This window comes from Malus domestica, chromosome 07 (genome assembly GCF_042453785.1).
Source record: "Malus domestica chromosome 07, GDT2T_hap1".
Classification (NCBI taxonomy): Eukaryota; Viridiplantae; Streptophyta; class Magnoliopsida; order Rosales; family Rosaceae; genus Malus; species Malus domestica.
In genome coordinates this window covers 30,292,707-30,318,020 of record NC_091667.1, presented here as the reverse complement: position 1 = coordinate 30,318,020, position 25,314 = coordinate 30,292,707, and the positions used below count along the sequence as shown (strand labels likewise).

Here is a 25,314-nt window from a genome sequence, read left to right as displayed (position 1 = left end):
GCATTTGATTTGGGTCAATCAGCACTATTGTTCGTCCGTGTTTTTCTCACTGAACACCTTAGTAATAGTACTTGGTTTGGTTGAACCGCCCATGTGTAAATTGTTGTATAGTCAATTCTTGGTTAATTGATTGAAAGAAGGGCTAGCAATTAAGGCACTATCTTCACACTTCGAATTTCTTCTTCTGCTCTTCTTTGTTCATTAATATTTTATTTATTTAATTCTGAAAACGAGTTGAAGATAATTTTAATTAAAGAGTGAAAAGCTGAAGTAAAATACTTGACTTTTTACATGTAAAGAGTTACAAATAAATCAAAATTTGACGTGTTTACAAAGCTCTTGTTTTTGAATAAGATCATTTTATAATATTTTTTTTAAAGTATTTTTACTATCAACAAGGAGAGGGGGAGAGTTTGATTCAATTAGAATGATTTAGAGAATGTGAGTGTTTCGAACCCAAGACGAATGGGCAGAAACTAACACGATATTTACTAAGATATTGGACCATATGCAACAACATCCTTTTATATCTTTGATCAAAAAATGAAAAAAAAATTTCCATTTATGTATGTCATACTGTGATTTAAATTATTAAAAATCAACTCTTTTTTTTTTATGAGAATTGAAAAATCAACTCTTTAAAAGAAGAGAAATTGTTGAAATGTTACGAAGCCTAAAAATTTTAAAATTAAAAAACTTTTTAATCAAAATGATTTATAAAATTTGCATAGCATGAATATAAATAAATAATGATTTTGACAAGGACCAAAAAAAAGTCCGACACTAAGAGCCAGATTTTGACCGCGTCCACTACCCGCTCTGTTTCACATTTGTTTGGACCCGCCGTCCAATTCAACGTCTTTCTTTTGCCCTCCATCCTACTTTCTTTTATTAATTTTCCAATTTTTAATTTGCTTCCACGCGCACCAAAATCCAATATATAAACAAAATCAAACTCTCCAAACTAATAAGCTTTTATCCAGCAATAGAGGAGGAGAGAGAGATAACAATTGCGTAGTCCTAGAGAGAGAGAGGGGACAAGCAACAAGGAGCACAGGTTGTATTTGGACGTGGAGGAGGGCGGCCCTTACGTTATCCTTCTCCTCCGTTTTGTGACCACTTAGTTCCACTCCCACTCTCCATTCCTCCAAACCAATCCAATCCGACCCAAAAGCTCAAATCTTTCTGCATTTTCCCCATCTGGGTATCTCCAATGGCGACTTGGGTCCTCTCAGAATGCACCCTAAAACCTCTCCCTAAATTCTACTCACATCCCAGAAACGCCCTCCCCTCAAAACCGTCCACCCTCCGGCCATTCCCCAATGTGAGGAGCACCAATCTTTTGGGGTTCAGAGGGGCAAAATGGTCACTCAATGTGAGTGCGCCATTGCGTGTCCCATCCGTGGATGGGGAAGACAATGGCAAAGTGAGCACTAATGGGGTTGGAGACGGTGGTGAATTTGACCCCGGTGCCCCTCCCCCCTTCAAGTTGGGTGACATCAGAGCTGCCATTCCTAAGCATTGCTGGGTTAAGGACCCTTGGAAATCTATGAGCTATGTGGTCAGAGATGTGGCTGTGGTTTTTGGGATGGCGGCGCTTGCATCTTACCTTAACAATTGGGCTGTTTGGCCTCTCTACTGGTTTGCTCAGGGCACCATGTTCTGGGCTCTCTTTGTTCTTGGACATGATTGGTACGTAAAGTTTGCTTTCTTTTTGTTGAATTATCCATTTTTACACGTTTTTTTAAATGAGTATATTTATCCACGTTAATTATCGTTAGTTGAGTTTTAAGTTTTGTGTAGATTCTCTAGATTAACTAACACTCATTCAATTGGCAATTAATGATGCTTACATCACGTAAGGGACGGTGAGCAAAAATGTACACTTTCTAATTCGGGATTTCAGACCTCTTGAATTGCATGCTTCTTGCGTTAGGCTAGTTGGCCGACTCAGGGTGCACGCTCTTTTGCATTCAAGTTTGAATCATCATCGATGCAGATTAGAGTAGTTTGAAATATGAGTCAGAGAAAACTAAAATTTGAATGCTTCCTCTGCTTGCAATCTGATTTTTTTTTTTTTTTTTTTTTTTGCAATTTTTCTTAGCCTACTGATGTGAATTGTTTGTTGTTTTGTTTGTGCAGTGGCCACGGAAGTTTCTCGAATAATCCAAAGCTGAATAGCGTGGTCGGTCATCTTCTTCATTCTTCAATCCTTGTCCCATACCATGGATGGTTAGTTTGTTTCTGAAAATAATCCTGTCCAGTCCAGTCCTGAATAAGTTATCCTGTTCTTAAGACAACATGTAACAAAACTTGCATAGTAACAATTAGCTATTTACTGTCACAGGAGAATTAGCCACAGAACTCATCATCAGAACCATGGACACGTCGAAAATGACGAGTCTTGGCATCCGGTGAGCTTCCATTTGTTTCTGACTCTGTTCTTAATTCGGCTTATCAAATTGTTCGTTGTATAGATCTTTTTTTCCTTAACTTAGAAGAAGTAAGTTATTTCGCTTTTATGTCATTCAGTCATTTAATTAGTCTCATCTGATTTGCAGTTGCCTGAGAAAATTTACAAGAGTTTGGATAAGATGACTCAGATATTTAGGTTCACCCTACCATTCCCCATGCTTGCTTATCCTTTCTATCTGGTGAGCCTTTCGCTTCTCGCATCTTGCTTCTCGTTACTTACACGAATGATGAACTCTGGATGTCTTTTTCTGATATGTTTTGGTGTATGCTACTGATTTCAATCACAGTGGAATCGAAGTCCGGGAAAGAGTGGCTCTCATTATGATCCAAACAGCGAATTGTTTCTCCCAAATGAAAGGAAAGACATCATTACTTCCACTGCCTGTTGGGCAGCAATGGCTGCGCTGCTAGTCGGTCTGTCTTTCACAATGGGACCTGTCCAAGTGCTTAAGCTCTACGGCGTTCCATACTGGGTAGGTTCCATTTCTTTATATGCTTGTGCTTCTGTATCGTTGGCATAAAACAAAAGTCTCTTCCGAGTCTTCTCTTATCTTCTCTCATCTTAAAATTGTTTCATTGAATTTGCTTTCAAATGCAGATGTTTGTCTTGTGGTTGGACTTAGTGACTTACTTACATCACCATGGCCACGAGGACAAGCTTCCATGGTATCGTGGGAAGGTAAAGTGTTCGATTTCATCAACTATCCGAGCAACGCAACTGCTTTAGCACTTCCTAAAATGTACGTGGCTAATCTTTGGTTTCTTTATCTATCAAACAGGAATGGAGTTATCTAAGAGGAGGACTGACAACCATTGATCGCGACTACGGATGGATCAACAACATCCATCATGATATCGGAACTCATGTCATACATCATCTCTTCCCTCAAATCCCACATTACAACTTAATAGAAGCAGTGAGTACCACTTCAACCTAGACTCCTTGGCCGAAAATCAATTCAATTTGGTACCCCCATTCTGATTCTCAATTCCTTTCGTTTGTTTGTTTCAGACGGAGGCAGCTAAGCCTGTGCTCGGGAAGTACTACAGAGAACCGAAAAAATCAGGGCCTCTCCCACTTCACCTACTGGGAGTCCTTGTAAGAAGCTTTAAACGCGATCATTACGTGAGTGACACTGGGGATGTTGTATATTATCAAACCGATAAGGAACTTGCCGGGTCAGCGGTATCAGAATGACCATGTGAAGTTTTGAGGTACAACGACTGAAGCGTTAGAGCATACCAAAGGACTAAATTTGCTTTAACCCCCGGAGAGTTTCCCAGCTCTGCATAACTAGTCTTACTTTAGCACCCATTCTTTCTTCACATACATTGTTTTAAGGTAGTTGTGAAATAAAAGAAGAAGAAAAATCTGTCCTCTTTCCTGCTAGAAATCTCTCTCTCCATCTCAATGTCTTAACACACCTCATGTAGTTTCCAATACTACCCTCACACCTCACATCTCACACACCCCACAATCATCAACTAATTAACCACACATCAAACTCTTCATCTCTTTAGAATAATCCACATTTTAAAGACGAGAAAGATAAATTAAATTGTTGTATAAAATCTCCATCTTGTCATTTGATTTATAAAATCCGTCAAATTTTCTTGAACAATCACGTTGGATTCTAAGAAGCCTGATGAACAAATGGCAAGAACTGTTCTTATAAGGTCATGTCAGTTCCAACCAACCAAAAACCATTGAATTTCTTCATCATCAAACAGCCACAAGAATATTACATTTAATTACATGTTAAAAATTTTCAACATTCTCCAGTTTTCTTCATATTTCTTGGATTCCAATTAGAGCATGATTTTGCAAAAAGTCAAATTTTATTCAATTATTTAAATAATTTCTTGAATGTAAAAACCAACGAATGAACAAGGAGTAAAACTCGATTTTTTGTTCGGTTCATCAAAAGATATATTTTCATCAACTTGTTTGTGTTTTAAGGGCTTTGTTCTACAATGGAAAGTAAGAGTACCTATGAGGGCTCGAATAGTGATTTTATATTAGAGTTACAAGTTGCTTAATATTACATTTTTAAGTGAGGTGTATTCAACAATATATGAGGTGTTAATAAAAAAAATCTTTTTTTTTTTTTATAACAAATTTGCCAACTATTTAGCCAAATTGAATTTGACTGCTTCAGAGCGAAGCATGACGCAAGCGTTCTCACTGTCAAATCTTTGATTCCGCAGCAGCCGCAAATAGCACCGCTTGTTTTATTGGAGAAAAGTCAAAGTCAAAATAATTGACAATTTGCCAGTCTATAGGCAAAAGTGGGAAGACTGTTAAACAAAATTTTCCAATAATGTGTACCTTATGTGGTTCAATAGACCGTACGTATGCATTATCATGTAAAGTAAATAAGACACATTATTTATTTATTTATAAAGTTCGAAAAATATGTCTATGTTTTTGGACAATAATAATAGTTTTTCTAATTTTCTAAAATAAGACAAGTACGAGTTTGAGAAGCTTAACTCCAACTTCGTCTCCAACTCTCTCTCTCTGAGAGTCTTTCTCACCTTTCTGTGCGAGTTTTTTCATCGTTGATTTTTCTCCCCAGCCGCCTGCCCATGCTCCGGCAAGGGTCGGTGGTAGTCCTCTACCTTCTTTCCTTGTTCTTCTTTCTTTTCGTTTCCTTCTGCTTCAATTTTCCACTGCCTACTTTTCCTATATGCCTTGCTCTTCCACCCTTTTTTCGCTTTCAATCTACCCTCACCTCTGTTCTCCTTCCACTTCCATGGCTCTCATCTATCCCTCTCACTCTATTTTTCCAATTTCTTCCAGTCCCACTCCGGGGTTGGCTCCATCCTTCCTCGTTACTTCCTATTTTCTGATCTGCAATCTCCTTTCTTCACCGCACTCGGGTGTGGTTTCTTTAGAAAGTGCGTAGAGTTTTTACTCGGGTGTACACACCACCACCTCCATTTGCTTGCCTTTATTGGCACTGTCATCGGTGGGTTTTCCCCCGGCTCTTTCGTATTCTGGTTGCGATCAGCATGGTGGTTGTTGCAGGTTGTAGAAGTCACCATCTTCTTCGTTTTTGGGAGCTGGATGCTTGACTGCGATCTGTGTAAGCAGTGGCAGCGTCTGCAGAATGCTAGGGTGCTTTGTTTGTGGTGTGTTAGTTTTTGGTGTAAGACTAAACTTATCCAATTTATAAGTTAAGAGATTAAGCTCATGAACCACAAATTTATACAAGCATTAAAATCACAATTCGATAAACACAATAACAAACTAACCCGTAGGATAGCGTAGGCGATCGCAAAGTCCACAGTGGCCACTAGCACCGCTACGGTTGAGTATGACTCTGCCGTTTCTTTTACCCATTCTTGGACCGACTTCAAAAGCTCATTATGCTCATGATGGTAGAACAGCTCATCCTCTGTCTGATCCTTGTTGTGGTGAATGCCGTAATGTGGTGGTTGTATTGTAAGATCGTAAAAAACAGTGGAAGCCAAAGCAAACTTCTAAACAGTGCACCTTCTCCTCTCTTGCAAAACCAAAAGTACTCAAACTAACAATAGGTCTTAGTTCAATATTGAGCGTATGTTTTTGTGAGAGCAGTGGCTTATGTTTTTATACTAAACATAGATTGCCCTATTACAATCCTACAAGGAATACAAGACCAAATCCTTGTACAAGTATGAGTTCTATTCTCAAGCCAACAATAGAGTTCCAATCCAAACCAAAGTCGAATTAACTCTTATAAACACATTAAGACCTCTTTATACCAATATGAAATAACAATGATTATTACTAAACTGTGAGAATCACACTCATACTCTAACATTCTCCCACTTGAGTATGATTCACAACAGTAAATAATCATCTCAAATTCAATATAAAGGTAATCACATAAGTCATTTATCAACACACTAGTACATAGATACAACCAGCTTACATAAACCAAAACAATGAATTTATAATTGCCTCTGCAACACAAAATACAGATTTAACTTATAAATCACAATGTCCAGTTCATGTTCATATCAATGTATCTAAGCTCAAAAGTAAACCAAGACGTCTACTCCCACTCATATAGCCACCAAATCTTTTGGATAACAAAAGCTTAACCTCACATACAACTTACCCATGCATTTTAAAGTATTGAACTTAAGAATTTTTTTCTGTTACATCGCAGAATTAACTCAAAAGTCACAACATACTTAATTTGCACTTTGTAATTATGTGAACCAATATAGCAAAAACCAAACCAATTTGCTCCCACTTATCTAGGCTATACTTAACACAAACAAGTTAAGTATAAGTTAATATCAACTGTATTAACTAACAGTCATTGCAATACACTGAATGTCTTATCAATGTGATCAATTGCCGCAACCAATATGCAAACAAATTCCATGATCACATTCATCCAATTTATATTTACAACAATGTGATTTTACTTGACCAGAACAAACACATAAATTGATTTGCTCCCACTATATCAAGTTAAGTTTAGTTCCAGCAAATAACACTGAACTTCTCATTACTTAAACAAATTAAGTAACATAAATAATTACCAATTGCTTCAATAAAACCATAATCTGGTTTTCAAGCATCCATAAGAATTATAATGGCCGGCCTAAATAACCTTATGCTTACATTCGAACATATGATTCTCCCACTTAAGCATAAGCAGAATGTACTGCACAGCCAATAAAGAAACCGGAGATATGAACCAATTGATTCCCGATTCCTTACCAATTGCATAATCTCAGTTTAGTCAAATACACCTAAACCATTATGCAAATAGTCTATGTATCAAAAGATAGTCACAATCCATTCGGAAAAACTTATCTCACATAGACCCAAAATCACCAGTTTCATCAATAATCAAAATCAGAATAGCAAGCATAATATTCTTGCATTCAATTTGATCCTAACTAGTTCAATACCCATCGAGCAAGATCAACTAAAATTTGATAATGTCTGGATATAAAGGCACAAGTCATCTTGATTAAAACAAGATAATCAAGATGAACATCCAATAAAATTTAGTGTACTTATAGATTTAATACATAATATCAAATCTCTTACACTTACAATATATCAAGTGAGATGAGTTTCAGAATACATTCTTGCCAACAAGGTTTCACTAAACAATTTATATCATTTCATACAGGTACTAACACAAGAGCCTTCACATGTTTTTGGTTATACAGTGCACATATTGGCATTAACGAACCCAAACATTCCGAACTACATCATTCACATATATGGCAACACCCCCAAAACCTATTATATATAGTCTAACCAAAATTGGGATATGAATTACACTCATAATTTTAAAAATGTCATTATGGATACTCGTATAATCCGATTTTGCTTTTCTAGAATAATTCAAACCAATCAGACCCACATAAAAGCCACAGGTATTTGGTAGCAACAATAAGTCAAATTCTATTATCATAATTCATAATGGAAAATCATGATGCAAGCTTCCAAGTTTCAAGCAAGTTAATGAGAAATCTTACATCTGCTTGAGACTACAAAATAGCAACAAAACAATATTTTCCACCCAATTTAATTACACAGGCTCTAACTCAAAAATAGAAGAGCAATGTGTACACCAAATATTAGTGTAATGAATCTTTATGCAGAAAGAATGATTCCAGTCATCTCACATAAATCATAAGTTGGCATCTATAGGGATTTCAAGTTTAATTGTGCCTTCACAAAATAAACAAGCATACTCGGAATAGCAAAAGCCCTAATTCATTATGCTCCAACTCATCACACTATAATCACGCATATAGGATAACAATTAATTATGCATGAAACAATGAACTGAGTTACCTGAATGCATCATTGGACTCGTATTCGACAACCCGATTGCAATTCCTCGGCTCCAAATCAACGAAACAAATTATCCATCAATGCTCAAGACCCATCCATACGGATTGCCATCATTCCCAATTCCCATGGACCTCGTACCATTGCAACAATAGAATGACAAACGAGTTAACGTCAACATGAAGAACCAAAATAATAATATAATCTCAATATGCAGATAACATGATCTTTGTTCAATAACACAATTAGTATATCAGAATACAAGTTTATTCATTATGCTAATAATACAAGGAGGATTAATAAACCAAAATTTATCTCAATCTACAAACATCATAACCAACTGCAGCGGAAGCAATGTATTCAAAATCAAAATTATGATGTTTAAATAGAGATATAACTTATTAATTTGATACATATATCTTCAATTATGCAGGCGTGGGAAGAAAATATCCAACCCAGATCGAGAATCACAAGTTCTCACCTTGTTCAGACTGCTAACGGTCAAAAATTTGAAAAGACAAAACCCTATTCTTTGTCTTTTAAGCAGCCAACGGGCATAAAATTAAACTTAAAGGATATGCTACAAACGATGTCGTATTAGTTGTTCTTCAAAAACCAAATAGACAGACTTGATATAAAAAACTTAGTTTGCTGCAACATTGCAGATTTTTAAGGGTACATGTAGCATGATTTGTTTTGCAGGGAAGGGTACACAAGTGCAAACGAGGATTCCATGGACATGGAAACATGTTGCTTCGATAGCTGCACAAACGATGTACTACCGCAACGTTTTGATCCCAAGGACATGTATCAGCAATACAAGATTAATCTTCACAAAAACATTATAAATGTGTCGGGTGGTTTTATGGCCAGATCAATGTCCAAAGATGGGTACCATCCGGAGATTTTTAAAAGAGACAATATTGACCGACTAAATAATTCGGCCCTTACAGCAACCCTAGAAATTTCTTTGCAAATCAAGATCAATTCCAGCTAAACCATCACGCCTATTATTGCTTTGATTTTAATACCGTCAATTTGAATTCAAGAGCAAAAACCTTAGGCTCTGATACCACATGTAAGACTAAACTTATCCAATTTATAAGTTAAGAGATTAAGCTCATGAACCACAAATTTATACAAGCATTAAAATCACAATTCGATAAACACAATAACAAACTAACCCGTAGGATAGCGTAGGCGATCGCAAAGTCCACAGTGGCCACTAGCACCGCTACGGTTGAGCATGACTCTGCTGTTTCTTTTATCCATTCTTGGACCGACTTCAAAAGCTCATTATGCTCATGATGGTAGAACAGCTCATCCTCTGTCTGATCCTTGTTGTGGTGAATGCCGTAATGTGGTGGTTGTATTGTAAGATCGTAAAAAACAGTGGAAGCCAAAGCAAACTTCTAAACAGTGCACCTTCTCCTCTCTTGCAAAACCAAAAGTACTCAAACTAACAATAGGTCTTAGTTCAATATTGAGCGTATGTTTTTGTGAGAGCAGTGGCTTATGTTTTTATACTAAACATAGATTGCCCTATTACAATCCTACAAGGAATACAAGACCAAATCCTTGTACAAGTATGAGTTCTATTCTCAAGCCAACAATAGAGTTCCAATCCAAACCAAAGTCGAATTAACTCTTATAAACACATTAAGACCTCTTTATACCAATATGAAATAACAATGATTATTACTAAACTGTGAGAATCACACTCATACTCTAACATTTGGGTCCAACAAGTGTGTTGGGCCCTGTGTTGTGTAACTTTAGGTCTTTTTGTTTTTTGTTGTGTTTTACTTATTTTGGACCTTCCGTATTTAGTTGTTTAATGGTAATAAAATTCACAACTTTGACCAACAAAAAAATAAGACTGAGTACAAAATAATTCACATTATTTTTCTCTCTCTCTCTAGCCTTGTAGCTTACTTATATCTTGTTTCTGTTCTCTTTTTTTTTCTTTCTTTCTTTTCTCTCTCCTTCTTATCTTCCTTTCGTCATTTTTCTTCTGCTCGTGTCTTCCCTGTGAGTTATTGTGTTCCTTTAGAATTGAAAACAAGTGGGATGTGTTTTCTTTGCCAAGCCACTTCTTTGACAATTTGTACCGTCCACTCAAATCAAATAATAGATGAAGGACATGTGGGCATCCACATTTAGAACATGCTCAACCTCATAGACGGAGCTAACTTGGCTCAGAGGAGGCGGATGCCCCACACTTAGTTTTTTTGGTGTTAAAAAAATGTACTCTTTCATGTGCTACTTCTATCGTTGAAAGAACATTTTCGCCCATGAAATTTATGAAGATCAATTGTGAAATTGTATGGAAGATCAATAGATGAATAATAACTTGGTTATTTTGATAAAGAGAGATATTTGATGGTATTGGTAATGAGATTGTTATGTAACGTTTTCAAAATATAAAAACACATCGATAGATATTACAATAATTTGTATTGAAAAACATTATGGATTAATAATTATTTGATGATGCATCAATCCATACAAATCTCTGACTTCGTCCCTACTCAACCTTATTTATTTTTAACAAGTAACACTAATATGTTACAGACACATCCTTCGGTGATTAAATCGGGTGAAAAACACTGGCTCCTCGAACATTATTGCAAAATTAATATTTTTGAACCATGAATTTTTTTGTGCTCTCTCTTAATTTCATTTGCTTTATTTAAACTTTTGCACAACGAACATTATACAGGGCCCAAAACGGTGACTTTACACACGCTCTCATTCAGTAGTTTACTGAATGAACTGCATTCATGAAGGAAGATATTCGCAACTGATCCTTCTGGATGCCGCAGGCGCCACAAATGCCGCTACTCACATCAATTCCTTGAGGTTTGAGGATAGAAAGAGCCTCACCAGCATTCTCAGGCTTTATTCCTCCTGCCAAGAGCCACCCGTTTTTGCTTCTAATGTTCGGCAGCTTAAACCGCGTCCAATCAAATCCTTTACCGCTGCAGCAATTTCAGAGTGAAGTGAATCATAACAATCTCATGTATTCTATGCATATGTGAGATTATGAACTTTATGGAACTTTAAAACACTTTACAATGGTCTTCACGTGCTAATTTTGTCAAATAAATTGAAGGAAAAACGCCATTGTCTTTCTAAATAAAGTTGTTAGTAAACTACTGGGGTTAAATCTTGAGCAAACTGAACATCGTCCAAACTATAGGGATCACGATCATGGTTTCGCCTATATTTAAACTGTCGTTCAGACAATGGCTAATGCGAATGGTCATACATACAAGACGATGTTTAAGAACGAGATGAAGAAGAAAAAGGAATTTTGTTACCTGCCACCCTTTGCACTATCCACAAGAATCCAATCAACTAGAGAACATTGTTCAGCGGAAATCTGGTTTAAAAGACTTCCATCTTCGTTAGCATGAAGAACATAGATTATACGGTGCTCTCCAACTAATGCAGGAAAGGCCGCTCGGGCGCCATCTCCATGAAGCTGCAAAACCGCAAGGTATTCCAATTCGAAGCATTTTGTTATGTATTATGCAATGTGCAAGCTAAACAAGGCACACAAATCTATATACCTGAACAAATTCAAGGTCGGATGCATCCTTGGCTCTTAATATTGTCTCTGCATCATCATCCACAAATACCCCAACAGGCTGCGCCCCATACTCTCTTGCAACTCTTGAAATCTCCTTTGCAACAGAAAGTGAAACGGAGCGTTTAGAGTTGGGCCAAATAATCATCCCAATGAAGTCAGCACCGGCTTCTGCTGCCAAAGCTGCATCTCTAGCAGAGGTAATGCCGCACATCTTAACTAAAGGCCTGTTCTTTTTGCGTTCCTCGTGCTTAGAGGTTACATCTTCTGCCTTGATAGCTCTGCAAGTAATAACTTTCTTTCTACATAACTTCGCATTTGAAAAGCACGACGGGGCATGCTTTAAACCTACAAGCACATAAGGACACCGAGAAATGATGTAATCGTGTATAAAGGAACGGTCTAGATTACGACCAAGATGATAAATTTTAGTAGGAATACCAGGAATTTGCCTTGTATGACAGATTCCGACTACTTCGGGCTGAATGTGGGTCCCAGTAGTTAATCCTGAAAACGAAGAAAATAATAGTAAAACTCAAAAATCAAAATTCCAAGATTTTTCCCGTTACACATAACATATGAAATTAGACAATTGAAGTGCTGCTGGTACCAAAGAAATGATCTTTTTAATCCAAATTCCTTCAACCAAAAGGCAACATATACAAACATACTTATCACATTCACAAAAGCATTTCTCTGGGGCAATTTGTCGAACAGTTTCAAGGCACTTCAACCAAGCACATACACAATCACAAAGAACGAACCTGTAAGCATGTTGATCCCACCAACGCCGAATAAATGTACAGATAAACGTTGAGACGGAGCGAAACGAACCTCCAATCGGATTGCGCAAAATTTCGAAAAAGCAAATTGGGTTGCGAAGGGCGCGAGGATGGCGAGGCAATACCACAGCGCTTTAAATCGTTTTAATGGGGTTGGGTTGGTAAAACCCAAATTAGGAAACGTTAAGTGTGGACCGTGTGGCTAAGATTTTGGTCCAAATCTAGTTTCCTCGTCCCAATCGACAAGGACTGCCAATTTTTTTTTTTTTTTCTCGGAAAAAAAGATATTATCTGTAGGGCAGGAGTGTATTAAATCTCACAAAGGCTAACAATAAGGTGATTCAAATTCGCTTTTGGTAAGAATCGAACATAAAACCTTTCATTTACAAGTGAGGAGGAACACCACTACAACGTAGTACTAAGTGGCAAGGACTCGCAATTTTTAAGCAATAACTATTCTTTTCCATTTTTTGTCGGCCTTATGTTTCCATTTTTTACACAAGTTTGGCCTCTTATTTAAGAAATTTGGCAAAAAGTTATCCTTGTGGAGGGAAGTGAAGTCATGTTGTATTAGATATGAGTTAGGATAGTTGGTTAAGTAGTACAATTTTATTTTTGGTCTGAAAGTTAAATGCATTAATCCAATAGTAGGTTACAGGCCAACTCAAAAGAAGGCAAAATAAACCAAATACATTGGGGAGAAACAAATACATAAAAGTCTAGCCCAATTAAATAAACTAAAACAGGAACTCAAATCCCTAATTTATGATCGCCGCCGTCACCACCACGAAAGTTTTGTCAGGAGCTACTGAAGTAGCAACACTAGAACAAACGACTGAGTGGTGAAAACAAACAAGACATCGCAGCACAAAAGTACCAAACCCACAACAAGAAGCACACCACATCCAGATTTCTTCACCAAAGATGCAAAATCAAAAGATAGTCACCAAATCCAAATCTCATTCACGAATCCCATCAAATATATACAAATATAGTAACATATGGATAAAAGTTGAGGCTAAGTGGTATGTAAAATACCCTTACCGCAGTACACTTGGCCTTGATGGAAATTTGGCAAACCGTTTTTGTTTTTTGGGGGGGGGGACAATGAAGGAGGGAAATAAAGTTGGCAACCATATTCGGCCGGAGTCTGCAGATCAAAGGATGGGGTGAGGATTGTTTATGGGGAAGGAAAGCATAAGGGAAAAGTGAGAGGAGATGGAGTTTTGAGTTTGGAAAAGAATAGCCAGAGGAGAGGGAGGGGTGGAGAGGAGGGACATGAAGTCTAAAAGTGAGACAAACTCACAGGAAAATTTGAGACAAAGCTCAAAGAAACTGGGAAAATTCTTAAGGGAAATTTGAAAAAGAGAGAAGAGGACCAGGAGAACAAGAAACTTGGACAAGGATAGCCACCGGCACCTAAGCCAAAGGCTGGGGCCGGCGGCAAAGGAGTTTGCAAGGTTGAGAAACCAAAGAGAGAGAGTCTAACGCGTTTTCTGTTGCCAGTACTTTTTTATTTTAATTTTTCTATCAACATCTTTACTAGTTTTTTTTTTTTTTTTTTAATTTTTTTTATAAATTAAGATACTTTGTTAAACATAATAGAATAGTTATTTAAGAATTTTGGCAAAAAGTTGTCATTGCGGAGGGAAGTGAAGTCATGATATCGCATATGTGAGTTAGACTAGTTGGTTAAGTAGTACATTAACTCCACTAGTTTTTGTAAGGCCAAGTCTACATCTCCCCCTTAATGTAAAAAATATCGTTAGTTAAAAAAAAAAAACATTATAGAATAGTAATAGGATAAGAATTTATCCAAAACTCAAATGTGAATGTCAAAAACTAAAGTTACATCTCAATTAAATTACATATTGTCTGATTGACATCACACAACTTGAAACAAAATGTCTTACAATTACCAACACAACTATTTATAAAATACAAACAAGACATCAAGCTAGTTGAAGTCCGCTGATAATGTGGGTCTCGGTGGAAAACTTTCTCACGAGAACCCGTTTGGACAAAAGTTCGAGATAAAAAAAAGAAAAGAAAAGAAAAAGTGCCACAAATGCTTGAAGGTGAATATGAATCACCTTTTGCATCAACCTCCACCACCTTCATCATCCAAAGCCAATTTACCTTCAACATTAATCCCCTAAACCAGAATAAAGAACGAACAACGATTTTTCAATCGCTCATTCTTTTACTTGAACTCCTTTTTAGCAGAATAAAAAAATAAAAGTGCGGAAATCATTTCCTTAAAAATATAATAAGACAAGAAGGAAGTAGTGGGTGTGTCATCCTCGTCACTAATCACCTACATATGAAAAGGAGAAGTTGGAGGAAGCTTCCTTTATGGGGACTTTTGTCACTATATTTGTTGGATTGAGAAAAAATAGTCATGGGCGGCTGGGTGGACCACAAACCCAAAAGCTTCCCAAAGTCAAAAGCCCTGGGGCCCCACACGCCTTTGGCTTCCAAATTCCCTTTTAACTTACAATTTTGTGTAAACAAAACAAAGGCGGAACGCTGCGTTTTTCTATCCTTCCTTGCTGGCACTCAAACGCTCCAGCAAGGCGGCATGCTGTACGCCTCCATGAACTGACCACCCAATTTCCACTGTAGATGATTGGATATAATAAATGGTGTTTTAACGAAAAGTCTGCGGTACTGTTCATTTTAACGAAAACCCACATTTTTACACTAAAAAGTCAAACATGGTACTATTCACTTTATCCTTTATTTTTTCCTTATCATTAAAACTCAAAGTTTTCAAACCATTTTCATTAATTTTCTTTATAATAAATGCCTAAACCCCATGTTGTTTTTCATCAACCTTACATCTACACTTTCAAATGTTATCGTGGCATTCTGAAACGATGAGACAATATCATGTGTTTTAATTTTTGCACATAATAATGTCTCGTTGTTTCGGGGTGCCAAAGTGGCATATTATAGAATGTAGTGAAATCTCTTTCTAGTAGAGGGATGCCAAGACACAAACAAAGAAGACCCTCGACGTTCACGCCCCATAATGGCTCATTTTGGTGGTCTTGAATGTAGCGGGTTCTCTTTGTGTGTGTGTCTTGGACAATCTTATGTGACACAGTTGTCGTGGTTAAAAATTTCTCTAGTATTAAGTCCCATTATTGAGAGATGCACATGAGTGGATATATGCAGTGGCATGCAAGACTTCTCATATATGAGTGGACATATGCCGTGTCATACAAGATATGCAATATTTTAATAATTTGTGCATTACTTAGAAGTTTTGCCTTATCATTGAATGCTATGTGACGAGAGATACAGACGCATGAGTATACGTTGTGACACACATTATGCTTGTAGTGTCATGTATTCAATATCTATTTCAAATGGAATTTGAACTAAGCTAGATTAGCCTTATAAAAAGAGCTCGGGTTGCGTTTGATATTGGCAGTGAACCATCAAGTTATTCAATAACCTAATAAAGGATTGAGATCCACTTCAAATCGCTATGTTCAGAGCATGTAGACTAAGAGATCTGGACCGTTCAAGAGAAAAAGATTCAACCTATACAAGTTTTTGGTTCTTTATGAAAGGAATAAAGGATTGAGATCCACTTCGAATCACTATGTTCGGAGCATGCAAACTATGAGATCTGGACCGTTCAAGAGAGAGATTCAAGCCAGTTTTTGGTTCTTTGTGAAGGGGGCCAGTGAAATGGGCTAATAGAGAGCATAAAATTGAAATTGACTAGTTTGAATCTCTTTAGTCCACATGCTCCGAACGTAGAGATTCAAAGTGGATGCCGATCCCCTAATAAAAGTTGTTGCTGCCTTCTAAATTTCCGATGTAAAACATATCTAAAGCAAGACTGATGAATAAAAACATGGAAGTATCATTAGAGTACAACACAGAAACACTTTATTTTCCAAATGAGTTGCAAAACTAGATCAGATTGAATAAAAATACATTCCTGCCACTGATGCATTTATCATCTTGATGGATAACTAGAAATTAGCATCTCCCAATGGAGAGGGAAAATAAATAAATAAATAAATACAATATTAATGAAAAAATATAGCAGAGCATTCTCCTCCTATCTAATTTCTCCAAATTCTACAGCCCAAACTTGATCTCCTTTCTCCTGCCCAGAATTTGAGGGCCTTGAATTGGTTTGCTGTAGCCTGTAGCTTTCCCCCTTTTTCTTAGATTACAAGTAACTATAAATCTTATCGGAAGACTAATATAAAACTTCGACGTATCGATCTCTTCTGCGGATGCTCGGAGCACATCGTTGCTTATGCCCTCTGCTCTTGTTCTATGTACATCTGCTCCACCCATGACGGCAGCATTTCGTGGGCCCCGTTGCTGAGGTGACGATACCTTTGCTTGTTGTCTGCAACAAACAGCTCGGACCGCTCAGAAGAAACGTCTTTAACCAGGGAATTGACCCAAGAGACATCCGGCTCGTCAACTGCCGATGGCTTAAAGCCAGGTGGTGTTCCGGCATTGTTACTTCGGAACCCGAATGAAGCAGACTTCTTCAGCTTGTTCAGCTCATCTCCTTGAATTCCCCAATCCAATTTCCCACCAGGTGAGCTCCAATCTGAAGACTGCCTCATGGTGGAAGAATTAACTGGGGCATTAAGCCCGGAAAGATGGTTCATTGCTCCGCGGTCAATGAAACTCTGGCTCCGCTGTTGTGCAAATGCAGCGGACCTGGAATTCATAACGGCTGCTGCAAGAGCACTGGGTGAGTCAAGCCCGAATGATGAGGGCTTCCTCACCGGAGAGGATGACAAGTTGGTTGGGTAACTCGAACGAAGCTGGTTCATGTTTTGGCGATGGGTTGGTGTTGAAGGCTTTTGAGAGTGTGCCTGCAATTGAGACAACAAAGAAGGATCGAAGGATCCAAAAGCATCCTCAAGGTTAGTTGGCTTCAATTCTCCAAGCCTGCTGTAGGGCGGTGAGGAGGAGAGACGAGATATCTCATCCCACAACTGCTGTTGCTGGTGTTGCTGGTGTTGTTGGCTTGAATGACTATCTAGTCCTAGCAATTCCATCTCCAACTCCAAATCTCGGGCACTACACGCGCTCTTTAGCCTGCTACCGGGAAGCTGCAAGGTAGGCGGGGTGAGGCTAACTTTGTTCTGCCACAAACCTCCATTTTTAGGAGAAGAAGCGGCTGCCAGTGGAGACATGGGCGGTGTTGATGTAATTGGCATAGACATAGCTGATGAACCTAGAGCTAACGGGCTCAGGGTTGCCATGTCTGCAGCACTGACTGACATTGACCTTGGTGAAGGCATGGCTGAACCCGTAGAAGCATACACCGGGCGTAGTTCTTCGGGTCTGTGAGCAAAGAAACACACTTTCCTCGTGCAACCGGTTTCATCTTTGCAAAGGCGGGTTCGATACTGAGCAGGATGAAGCCAGGACTCAAAGACACCATGAGCATACTCGCAAGCATCTCCCTTCTGGCACGATCCTTTGCGGAACTCGGGGCAGGGAACACAGCTGTATGGGTACTTTTTTGGGTCTCTCCTCCTTGCGTTTTCGCCTGGATGAACAAAAGGGCACTCTGTCCAGTCATGAGAGTAGGCCCTCGAGCACGGCTTCACCTTGAAAGTGAACATTCTGAACTCATCTGTACCATATATCCCATTGTTGATATCAGGCAATGAAATATCAATAGGATATTCTTTCTTATCACTTCCCTCTTTCGGCATCTGGGGGCTCGATACCTTCCGTTGGTCTCCCTCTTCGATAGCAATCTGATCGCTTTCCATAACCGACTTATCACCTCTCAACAGCATCTCCATGGCCTTCCTTCTTGAGCTGCAGGGCGACTTCAAAGCCGGGGCAATCAAGTCAACGGGCCTGTTTCCGTAGGCATTGACGCAATTAGCATCAGCGGAAGCATCAAGCAAGAGCTTGACAACCTCAAGTGAAGCAGTGGAACCGCCAGCAGCGGCACAGTGAAGGGCAGTGACCCTATCTGAACCGCAGGACCTGTTGACATCAACCATCCCAGACTCAATTATATACTTCAAAACCTTAGTGCTACCAAACATGGCAGCAATCATAAGCGGCGTCCTATCTTCGAACCCCATCTGCTTTGACCCGATTCTTCTTCCATACCAAAAGCCAGCCTCGTCAACATGGAAACCCTTCTCTTCTACTTCAGTCCTGAAAGCATCGAGATTGTCCGAGGCGGACAATTCGACCAAAACCGATTTCTGCTTCTGGAATTCGCTTTCCATGATAAAATTTGAGGGGCTGAGTTTATCTTTGGAAACCTTGCACATCTCCAAAGTCCTGCATCATTGTAACAGCAAAAGTTCAATATACCACTCAAAATCAATAACTGATAGCGGCTTTAAATAAGCTGCTTATATGTAAAGTTGTTCATATCATCCAATAATTTTTATTTTTTTTTTAAAAGCACTTCCACAGCTGGTTAGTTGTTGAATCTAAGATTTTCCACAACATGAGAAACAGAAAAATTCAACCCACGTCCTCAGAAACAAACCCAAAAGCTAAATTTTAAAAACTATATGGTTGGTTTTTCCTACTGAGTTCCAGAAATATTCATAAAACTTCACAAATCCCAATAATTTTCTCCTTAAATATTGAATTGTAAGCTAAAAGAACCCAGATATCAGTGCAGACAGACAACCCCAGATCCAAATATAAAACTTCAACCCAAACCACTCAAAACCCAAAAGTATTTCACAAAACCCAATTGAAATCACAAAAAAATTGTTCCAAAAAACTCAATCCAAATACAGAAAGATTCAAACTTTAAGTCCTAAAAACCTCAAACAATCAAACCCAGAAAGGTTTTCCTCACCCTTAAAGTTTAAAGCACTCAACAAATCTTCAGAGACAGAGAGTGAGAGATAGTAAGAGGAGGATAATTTGTGTTCTTGTTGTAGAGAGAGAAAAATTGCTGAGGAACCTCAAGTGAGAGTAGCTTGGAGGGAGCTCTGAGGAAACGGAAGGCTATGGGGATTTATATTGCTGTTGGCTGAGGGTCTCACAGGAAGGAGGGAGGAAAGCGTGACTTTTCTTCTGCTTTGCTTCGTGAGTGTGTGGAATTTGGTCAAAGTCAAAGCTTCAAAGCGAGGGCCACTTCTTTATGACTATCCTATTAGAATTGAGGAAGGGCCTTCTGGTTTACATGAAATTCGAAATTGAAATTGGGATGAAATTCAGGTCAAATGCGGAGATGGTGGACCGACTCCCTCTTCGATTTCACCCGCACCAACACATCGTTTAGGATTTTGCTCAACTAAATCCCCTTCAAGTCCAAAGTGGAGTTGTCCTTCACTTGTGGTTGGGTTTCATGGTTTTCTTAATCTAGTTCGCACTTATGCACGTACATACAATCTCCCACTCTCTTTTTTTAGTGTGTTTTTGGTTAGGGGAGAATATGACATTCAAAAAGTGAAGGTAATGTGTCAATTTTTGTACCCCCTATATTGGAGGAGGAGGAGAAAGATTCGAAACTTGATTTGCACATGATTAGTTTATCTAGCAATACACATATGGCTGCTTGAAAATATCTTACGTGCGATTATCACATGATGATAGTGTAAGTTTCACATTGAGAAATTAAAAGCACCTAGCATGTGTGTGCTTATAAAGAATTAGGCTACTCCTTATATTTCACTTGATTTCATGATCAACGGGTCCATATGATCCCACGTTACCTAATACGTGTCGTTTATGTACTAAACTTAAATGACACCACGCATGAAAGGGCGTGTTGAGAGTGTGAATCTCACATTAGAAAGGACTTGCAAGTGTTTATAAAGAGTTTCACTACTTCTATATTGTCGATAAATTTTATGATGAAATTTCAACTTCTTTAATCACATATCCGAAACCTAATAAGTTTGATACTAAATTGAGATTCATCATAGCTTATTATCAGTAAGTAAGCTGCTCATTGTAACAATATTTTCGTAAATAAAGAATGGCACTACTAGAAAGGCATTGACACGCATGACTAAATTTATCATCAAACACCATCATCTGAAATTCTTGTTATTTTATCTAACGCGCGACACACGCTATCCCTAAAACCCTGCCCCTGTTTCTCGTTCTTGCGCCGTTCAGTAATCTCCACTCTGGCGGCCGGGCGGATCCTTGTCCTTTCTTTTTTCCTACGCTTCGACGTCCAGAAGGTGGCGCAACTGTGGATCTCAAGTCCCCTGGTAATATTTTCAAGCGGATAAGAACTAATGAGGAACTTGTTCCATCTTTTAAGGATGATGTGATGTCGCCGGCTATCCCCGCACGACCTGGGATGTCAAAGATTTGAATAAACCTCTGAGTCTGAGAGCTTGTATGATCCTTGTTGATCAAGTGAAACATGTGCGGCTGGAATATAAAATGGATGATAATACATATTTGTATACGTTTGTCCGAAATGGAACTCATTTTATTCATGCTTTGTTGCCATATATTTTGACATGAATACTCAAATATATATATCTAAAGGAAACTTACAAGACAAACATGTTTCTTAGAGAACAAGGAAGAACGATTGAGGCAATTGCTCATGTTGTTATTTGATTGTGTAAGTCTCATTCATAACTAATTGAAATTCATCTTCTATCTTTAATTTGGATAAGATTTTGAAGTTAAACTCAATTTTTTTGTTTTGTTTGGAATATCTGAAATCTAACTAGTTATTCAACACCAAAATGTTCTTTTCTATTTGTTATCTCTGTAAATCACGTGACATTATAGAACATATGGCTCGAGCCAATAAATACAAAAATATCAACTCATGCCAACACTCGCAGCCAGTGGCGGATATACATTGGGACCAAGGTGGTCTCAGGACCGACCGAAGTACGAAATATATACATTTGAAGGTCTTTTGAGGATTCTTCGAATGTTTGGTACAAGTCTTTTTTGTGTTCACCAAGTGTTTGATGTAATGACTTCTATGCATATCTCGGCAGCACTCGATAGCTTGCTTTGAGAGCACTCGACAAGTTCTCTCAGCGCTCGACAAAGTTTCTCCGCACTCATCAAATTGCTTTTTTGCATACGTCGATATTTGATGACATGTGCGCATCATGGTTCATCTTACGACAACAAGTCCACCAGGTGTTCAATGAAATGTCTCAGTGAACAAACTAAATTTTATTTGTGCGCTTCGCGCTTTGTTTCTATTTAAAAATTTAGACCTTTAACACCGAGCCCTCCAATGTTCAAATCCTAAATCTGCTACTGCTCACAACACCATTTTCAGAATGACAAGAAGGAGGAAGCGCGAGCAGATTGAAGATAAGAGGTGAGGGGATTGGGAATGAAATTGAAATGCATGAAGAATGACTAGACGAGGAAGGGGACTGGATTGGAGATAAGGACTGAGGAGGGATTGGGAATGAAATGCATGAAGAGGTTGGACCGGTTGTTTTGACCGAATAGCAACGTATAAGTTGTTGATATAATATTGTAGACTATATGGAAATTAAATCCAAGCTGTCACGCTTTAAGCTTAAGCGCGTTCTTCTCCTCATATATTTAGACTTTGGGTGGGTGGGTAACAGGAACAACATTACTGGAATCTCTGACTCAGCCTTCCACTATGGACGTTTGCCAAAAACCCTTCTGTTCTGCATATTATCTTTCTTTCTTTTTTTTTCTTTTTTTTTTGGTATAATTAATATTTATTTATTGGTACTAAATTACTAATATCATATGTGTGATGAGTGTGATTGAATGTTATTGTAATGCTTCAAACTCTGTTGGACTTCTGACTTGATTTTTCAATCCCTTCGTGCAAGCAAGATTCAAATTCATAACAATGGCATGTTCAGCCATTGAAACATTCAGAAAAGCTTAAATGCAAGAAACTATGGAAATCGCAGAAGAAAAGAGAAGAAGAGAGAACGAGACAGAAAAGTGACTTGCAAAAGAAGTTGTTGTATTAACTGAACAAAAACTAAACAATTACACCCTTATCCAGCCTTATATAGCAGCTGTCCAAACTTAATGACTAAGTAATCTAATATCCTTCATTTAGCTGATGTGTATAGATACATAAGAAAAGACTCAAATACCCCATACATTGTTAATACTCCCCCTCAATCTCAGCTGGGATATCCCAGTCGGAGATTGGAACAATGATGAACAAACAGAGGACTATGTAATCCTTTAGTTAAGACATCTGCAATCTGAGCCTCAGTGGGAATATACTGTACCTGCAGATCACCTTTTTGCACCCGTTCACGAACAAAATGAAAATCAGTATCTAAGTGTTTAATCCTAGTATGAAAAACTGGATTAGAACACAATGCCAATGTAGACAGATTATCACAATGGACCAATGGTACTGAAGGAAGAAACATATGGAGATCCTTAAGAACTAATCGGATCCAAGCCACATCCGCTGCTGCATTAGCTAAGGCTTTATATTCAGCCTCCGTTGAGCTTCGAGAAACACTGCCTTGTTTCTTAGACTGCCAGGACACAGGATTTGAGCCCAGAAAAACAATGTAACCAGTAGTCGACCTCCTTGTATTTATATCTGCTGCCCAATCAGCATCACTATAAGCCAATAAATCCATATTGGCTTGAGCAGAGTAAGTTAATCCACATTGCCATGTACCCTTCAAATACCGGAGGATTCTTTTAACGAGACAGACATGAGCTTCAGTTGGAGTTGTCATGAATTGGCAAGCATAGTTGACCGCATATGCAATATCAGGCCGTGTAAAGGTGAGATATTGCAATGCACCAACTAAACTTCTGTAAACTGTAGGATCAGCTAATGGTTCTCCTTCATCTTTGAGCAATTGAGTATGAGGTTTACTTGGAGTGGAACAAGGTCTGCAATTTATCATGCCGGCCTTATGGAGTAGATCAGTCACATACTTGGATTGATTAATGAATATATCACCATTATCTTTGTACGTGATTTGAAGTCCCAAAAAATAAGTAAGCTTGCCCATGTCCTTCATATCAAAAGCACTACTCAATTCAGCAATCACTTGTTGAATAAGGAAAGATGAAGAACCTGTGATGATGATATCATCCACATATAACAACAAGATCACTACATCATTCCCACACACTTTCACAAACAAACTAGGATCTGAATGAGATGACTGAAAGTCTAAAGAAGGTAAATAACTTGTAAACTTGGCATTACATGCCCTTGGAGCCTGTTTAAGACCATATAAGGACTTGAGAAGCTTGCACACATGATTAGGATGCTGAGGATTTTGAAAACCCTGAGGTTGTTTCATAAAAACTTCTTCTTGTAATTCACCATGAAGAAAAGCGTTCTTTACATCCAACTGCCGCAATTCCCATCCTTGCATAGCAGCAAGAGACAAAACCAGCCTCACTGTTGTATGTCTTACTACCGGACTAAAAGTCTCATCATAGTCCAATCCTTGTTCCTAACTATAACCCTGAGCAACTAAACGTGCCTTATATCTAGACACTTTGCCATCTTGATCCTTCTTGATCTTGTACACCCATTTGCTCCCTATGACATTTCTGTCAACCGGAGGTGGTACGAGCTCCCAAGTACCTTGTTTTTGTAAAGACACAAATTCTTCCTTCATAGCATTCCTCCAATCCTCAGAAAGAACAGCTTGTTTATAATGAGAAGGTTCTAGTGAATCATGAATGTCAAGAATCGCAGTGAATCCACAAAACATCACATCATTATCAACAGAAGTATTTGAGGCAGAAGCATAATAAGCAGAGTAGTCTTTTCGCTGCAGGACTCCACTTTTTAAACGTGTAACCATATTATGCTCAGAAGAAGTATGTATAACAGGAGATGAAGATACCTGATTTTGGTCAAGATCAAGGACAGGCAACACTTGAGAGGAAGAAGGAGAGGAATGTAGTGTAGTAGCTTGTATATCTGATAAAGAATGCAGAACTGGACTTGAAGAGAGACTGGAAGATTGAGATGCCATAGAATGCATATCCACAGATTGATCATTCCCACCAATTTCTTCTCTTGTTGGGGTAGAGGAATTAGGAACCACAATATATCTCATTCTTGGTAACTCTTGCTGTGAGGAAACAACCGGTGAAGAAATATGGACAGAAGAATGAGACTTCTTAAAAGGAAACACATTCTCATCATGGATGACATGCCTTGATAACAATAACCTTTGTGTATTCCGATTATAGCACAACACTCCCTTATATCCAATAGAGTAGCCCAAAAACACACATTCATCACTTCGAGCTTGTAACTTATTGACATTATAAGGTCTTAAGTAGGGATAGACTGCAGTACCAAAAATCTTTAAGGAACTCAGAGATGGTGATTGGGCAAACAATTTAACATAGGGAGACACCATTTCTAAGTTTTGGCAAGGCATTCTATTAATCAAAAACACTGCATGACTACAAGCATGAAACCAAAACTGTTGAGGTAACCCTGCAGCACTCAATAATGTCACAGTAGTCTCAATAATATGCCTGTGTTTCCGTTCTGCCAACCCATTCTGTTGAGGGGTATAAGGACAAGAGACAAGATGTAATATCCCATTTGTATCCAGAAATTGTTTAAACAACCTACTCATATACTCTCATCCGCCATCAGATTGCAGTGTTTTAATATTGCATTTGAAATGATTTATAACAAATGCATGAAACTTAACAAACACAGA

General features: G+C 38.2%; 4 protein-coding genes and 1 long non-coding RNA gene across 5 annotated transcripts; 1 reads left to right on the top strand and 4 right to left on the bottom strand.

The window, feature by feature from the left end:
- The first annotated feature begins 1,213 nt into the window (after positions 1 to 1,213).
- On the top strand, positions 1,214 to 3,673 carry LOC103432837 (omega-3 fatty acid desaturase, chloroplastic). Its single transcript, NM_001293987.1, has 8 exons — positions 1,214 to 1,692; positions 2,143 to 2,232; positions 2,348 to 2,414; positions 2,562 to 2,654; positions 2,763 to 2,948; positions 3,074 to 3,154; positions 3,255 to 3,392; positions 3,488 to 3,673. The coding sequence occupies exons 1-8, from the start codon at positions 1,214 to 1,216 to the stop codon at positions 3,671 to 3,673; spliced, it is 1,320 nt and encodes a 439-aa protein (NP_001280916.1).
- Positions 3,674 to 5,937: 2,264 nt separating this feature from the next.
- LOC108170018 (uncharacterized) lies at positions 5,938 to 8,433 on the bottom strand. Its single transcript, XR_011582894.1, has 2 exons — positions 8,294 to 8,433; positions 5,938 to 5,984 (listed from the first exon to the last, which is right to left on the bottom strand). It is a non-coding gene; the product is annotated as an uncharacterized lncRNA (long non-coding RNA).
- Positions 8,434 to 10,743: 2,310 nt separating this feature from the next.
- LOC103432835 (N-(5'-phosphoribosyl)anthranilate isomerase 1, chloroplastic) lies at positions 10,744 to 13,007 on the bottom strand. The gene is made up of 5 exons (XM_008371042.4): positions 12,647 to 13,007; positions 12,324 to 12,389; positions 11,866 to 12,230; positions 11,614 to 11,777; positions 10,744 to 11,271 (listed from the first exon to the last, which is right to left on the bottom strand). Exons 1-5 carry the CDS (start codon positions 12,654 to 12,656, stop codon positions 11,046 to 11,048), a joined length of 831 nt encoding a protein of 276 aa, XP_008369264.1. The 5' UTR covers positions 12,657 to 13,007; the 3' UTR covers positions 10,744 to 11,045.
- Positions 13,008 to 16,547: 3,540 nt separating this feature from the next.
- LOC103432836 (zinc finger CCCH domain-containing protein 29) lies at positions 16,548 to 19,801 on the bottom strand. Its single transcript, XM_008371043.4, has 2 exons — positions 19,503 to 19,801; positions 16,548 to 18,967 (listed from the first exon to the last, which is right to left on the bottom strand). Exon 2 carries the CDS (start codon positions 18,955 to 18,957, stop codon positions 16,948 to 16,950), a length of 2,010 nt encoding a protein of 669 aa, XP_008369265.1. The 5' UTR covers positions 18,958 to 18,967; positions 19,503 to 19,801; the 3' UTR covers positions 16,548 to 16,947.
- Positions 19,802 to 22,764: 2,963 nt separating this feature from the next.
- On the bottom strand, positions 22,765 to 23,997 carry LOC108173191 (uncharacterized mitochondrial protein AtMg00810-like). The gene has a single exon (XM_017331832.2). The coding sequence runs from the start codon at positions 23,995 to 23,997 to the stop codon at positions 22,765 to 22,767; it is 1,233 nt and encodes a 410-aa protein (XP_017187321.2).
- Between the last annotated feature and the right edge of the window lie 1,317 nt (positions 23,998 to 25,314).

Excerpts from the sequence above, each read along its gene's own strand:
- LOC103432837 (NM_001293987.1), top strand. The coding sequence starts at position 1,214 with ATGGCGACTTGGGTCCTCTCAGAATGCACCCTAAAACCTCTCCCTAAA. Across the intron at positions 1,693-2,142 it reads TTTGTTCTTGGACATGATTG|TGGCCACGGAAGTTTCTCGA; the intron begins GTACGTAAAGTT and ends TTGTTTGTGCAG. Across the intron at positions 2,233-2,347 it reads CTTGTCCCATACCATGGATG|GAGAATTAGCCACAGAACTC; the intron begins GTTAGTTTGTTT and ends TTACTGTCACAG.
- LOC103432835 (XM_008371042.4), bottom strand. Across the intron at positions 12,231-12,323 it reads TCATACAAGGCAAATTCCTG|GTTTAAAGCATGCCCCGTCG; the intron begins GTATTCCTACTA and ends ATGTGCTTGTAG. Across the intron at positions 11,272-11,613 it reads GATAGTGCAAAGGGTGGCAG|CGGTAAAGGATTTGATTGGA; the intron begins GTAACAAAATTC and ends AAATTGCTGCAG.
- LOC103432836 (XM_008371043.4), bottom strand. The coding sequence starts at position 18,957 with ATGTGCAAGGTTTCCAAAGATAAACTCAGCCCCTCAAATTTTATCATG.
- LOC108173191 (XM_017331832.2), bottom strand. The coding sequence starts at position 23,997 with ATGCAAGGATGGGAATTGCGGCAGTTGGATGTAAAGAACGCTTTTCTT.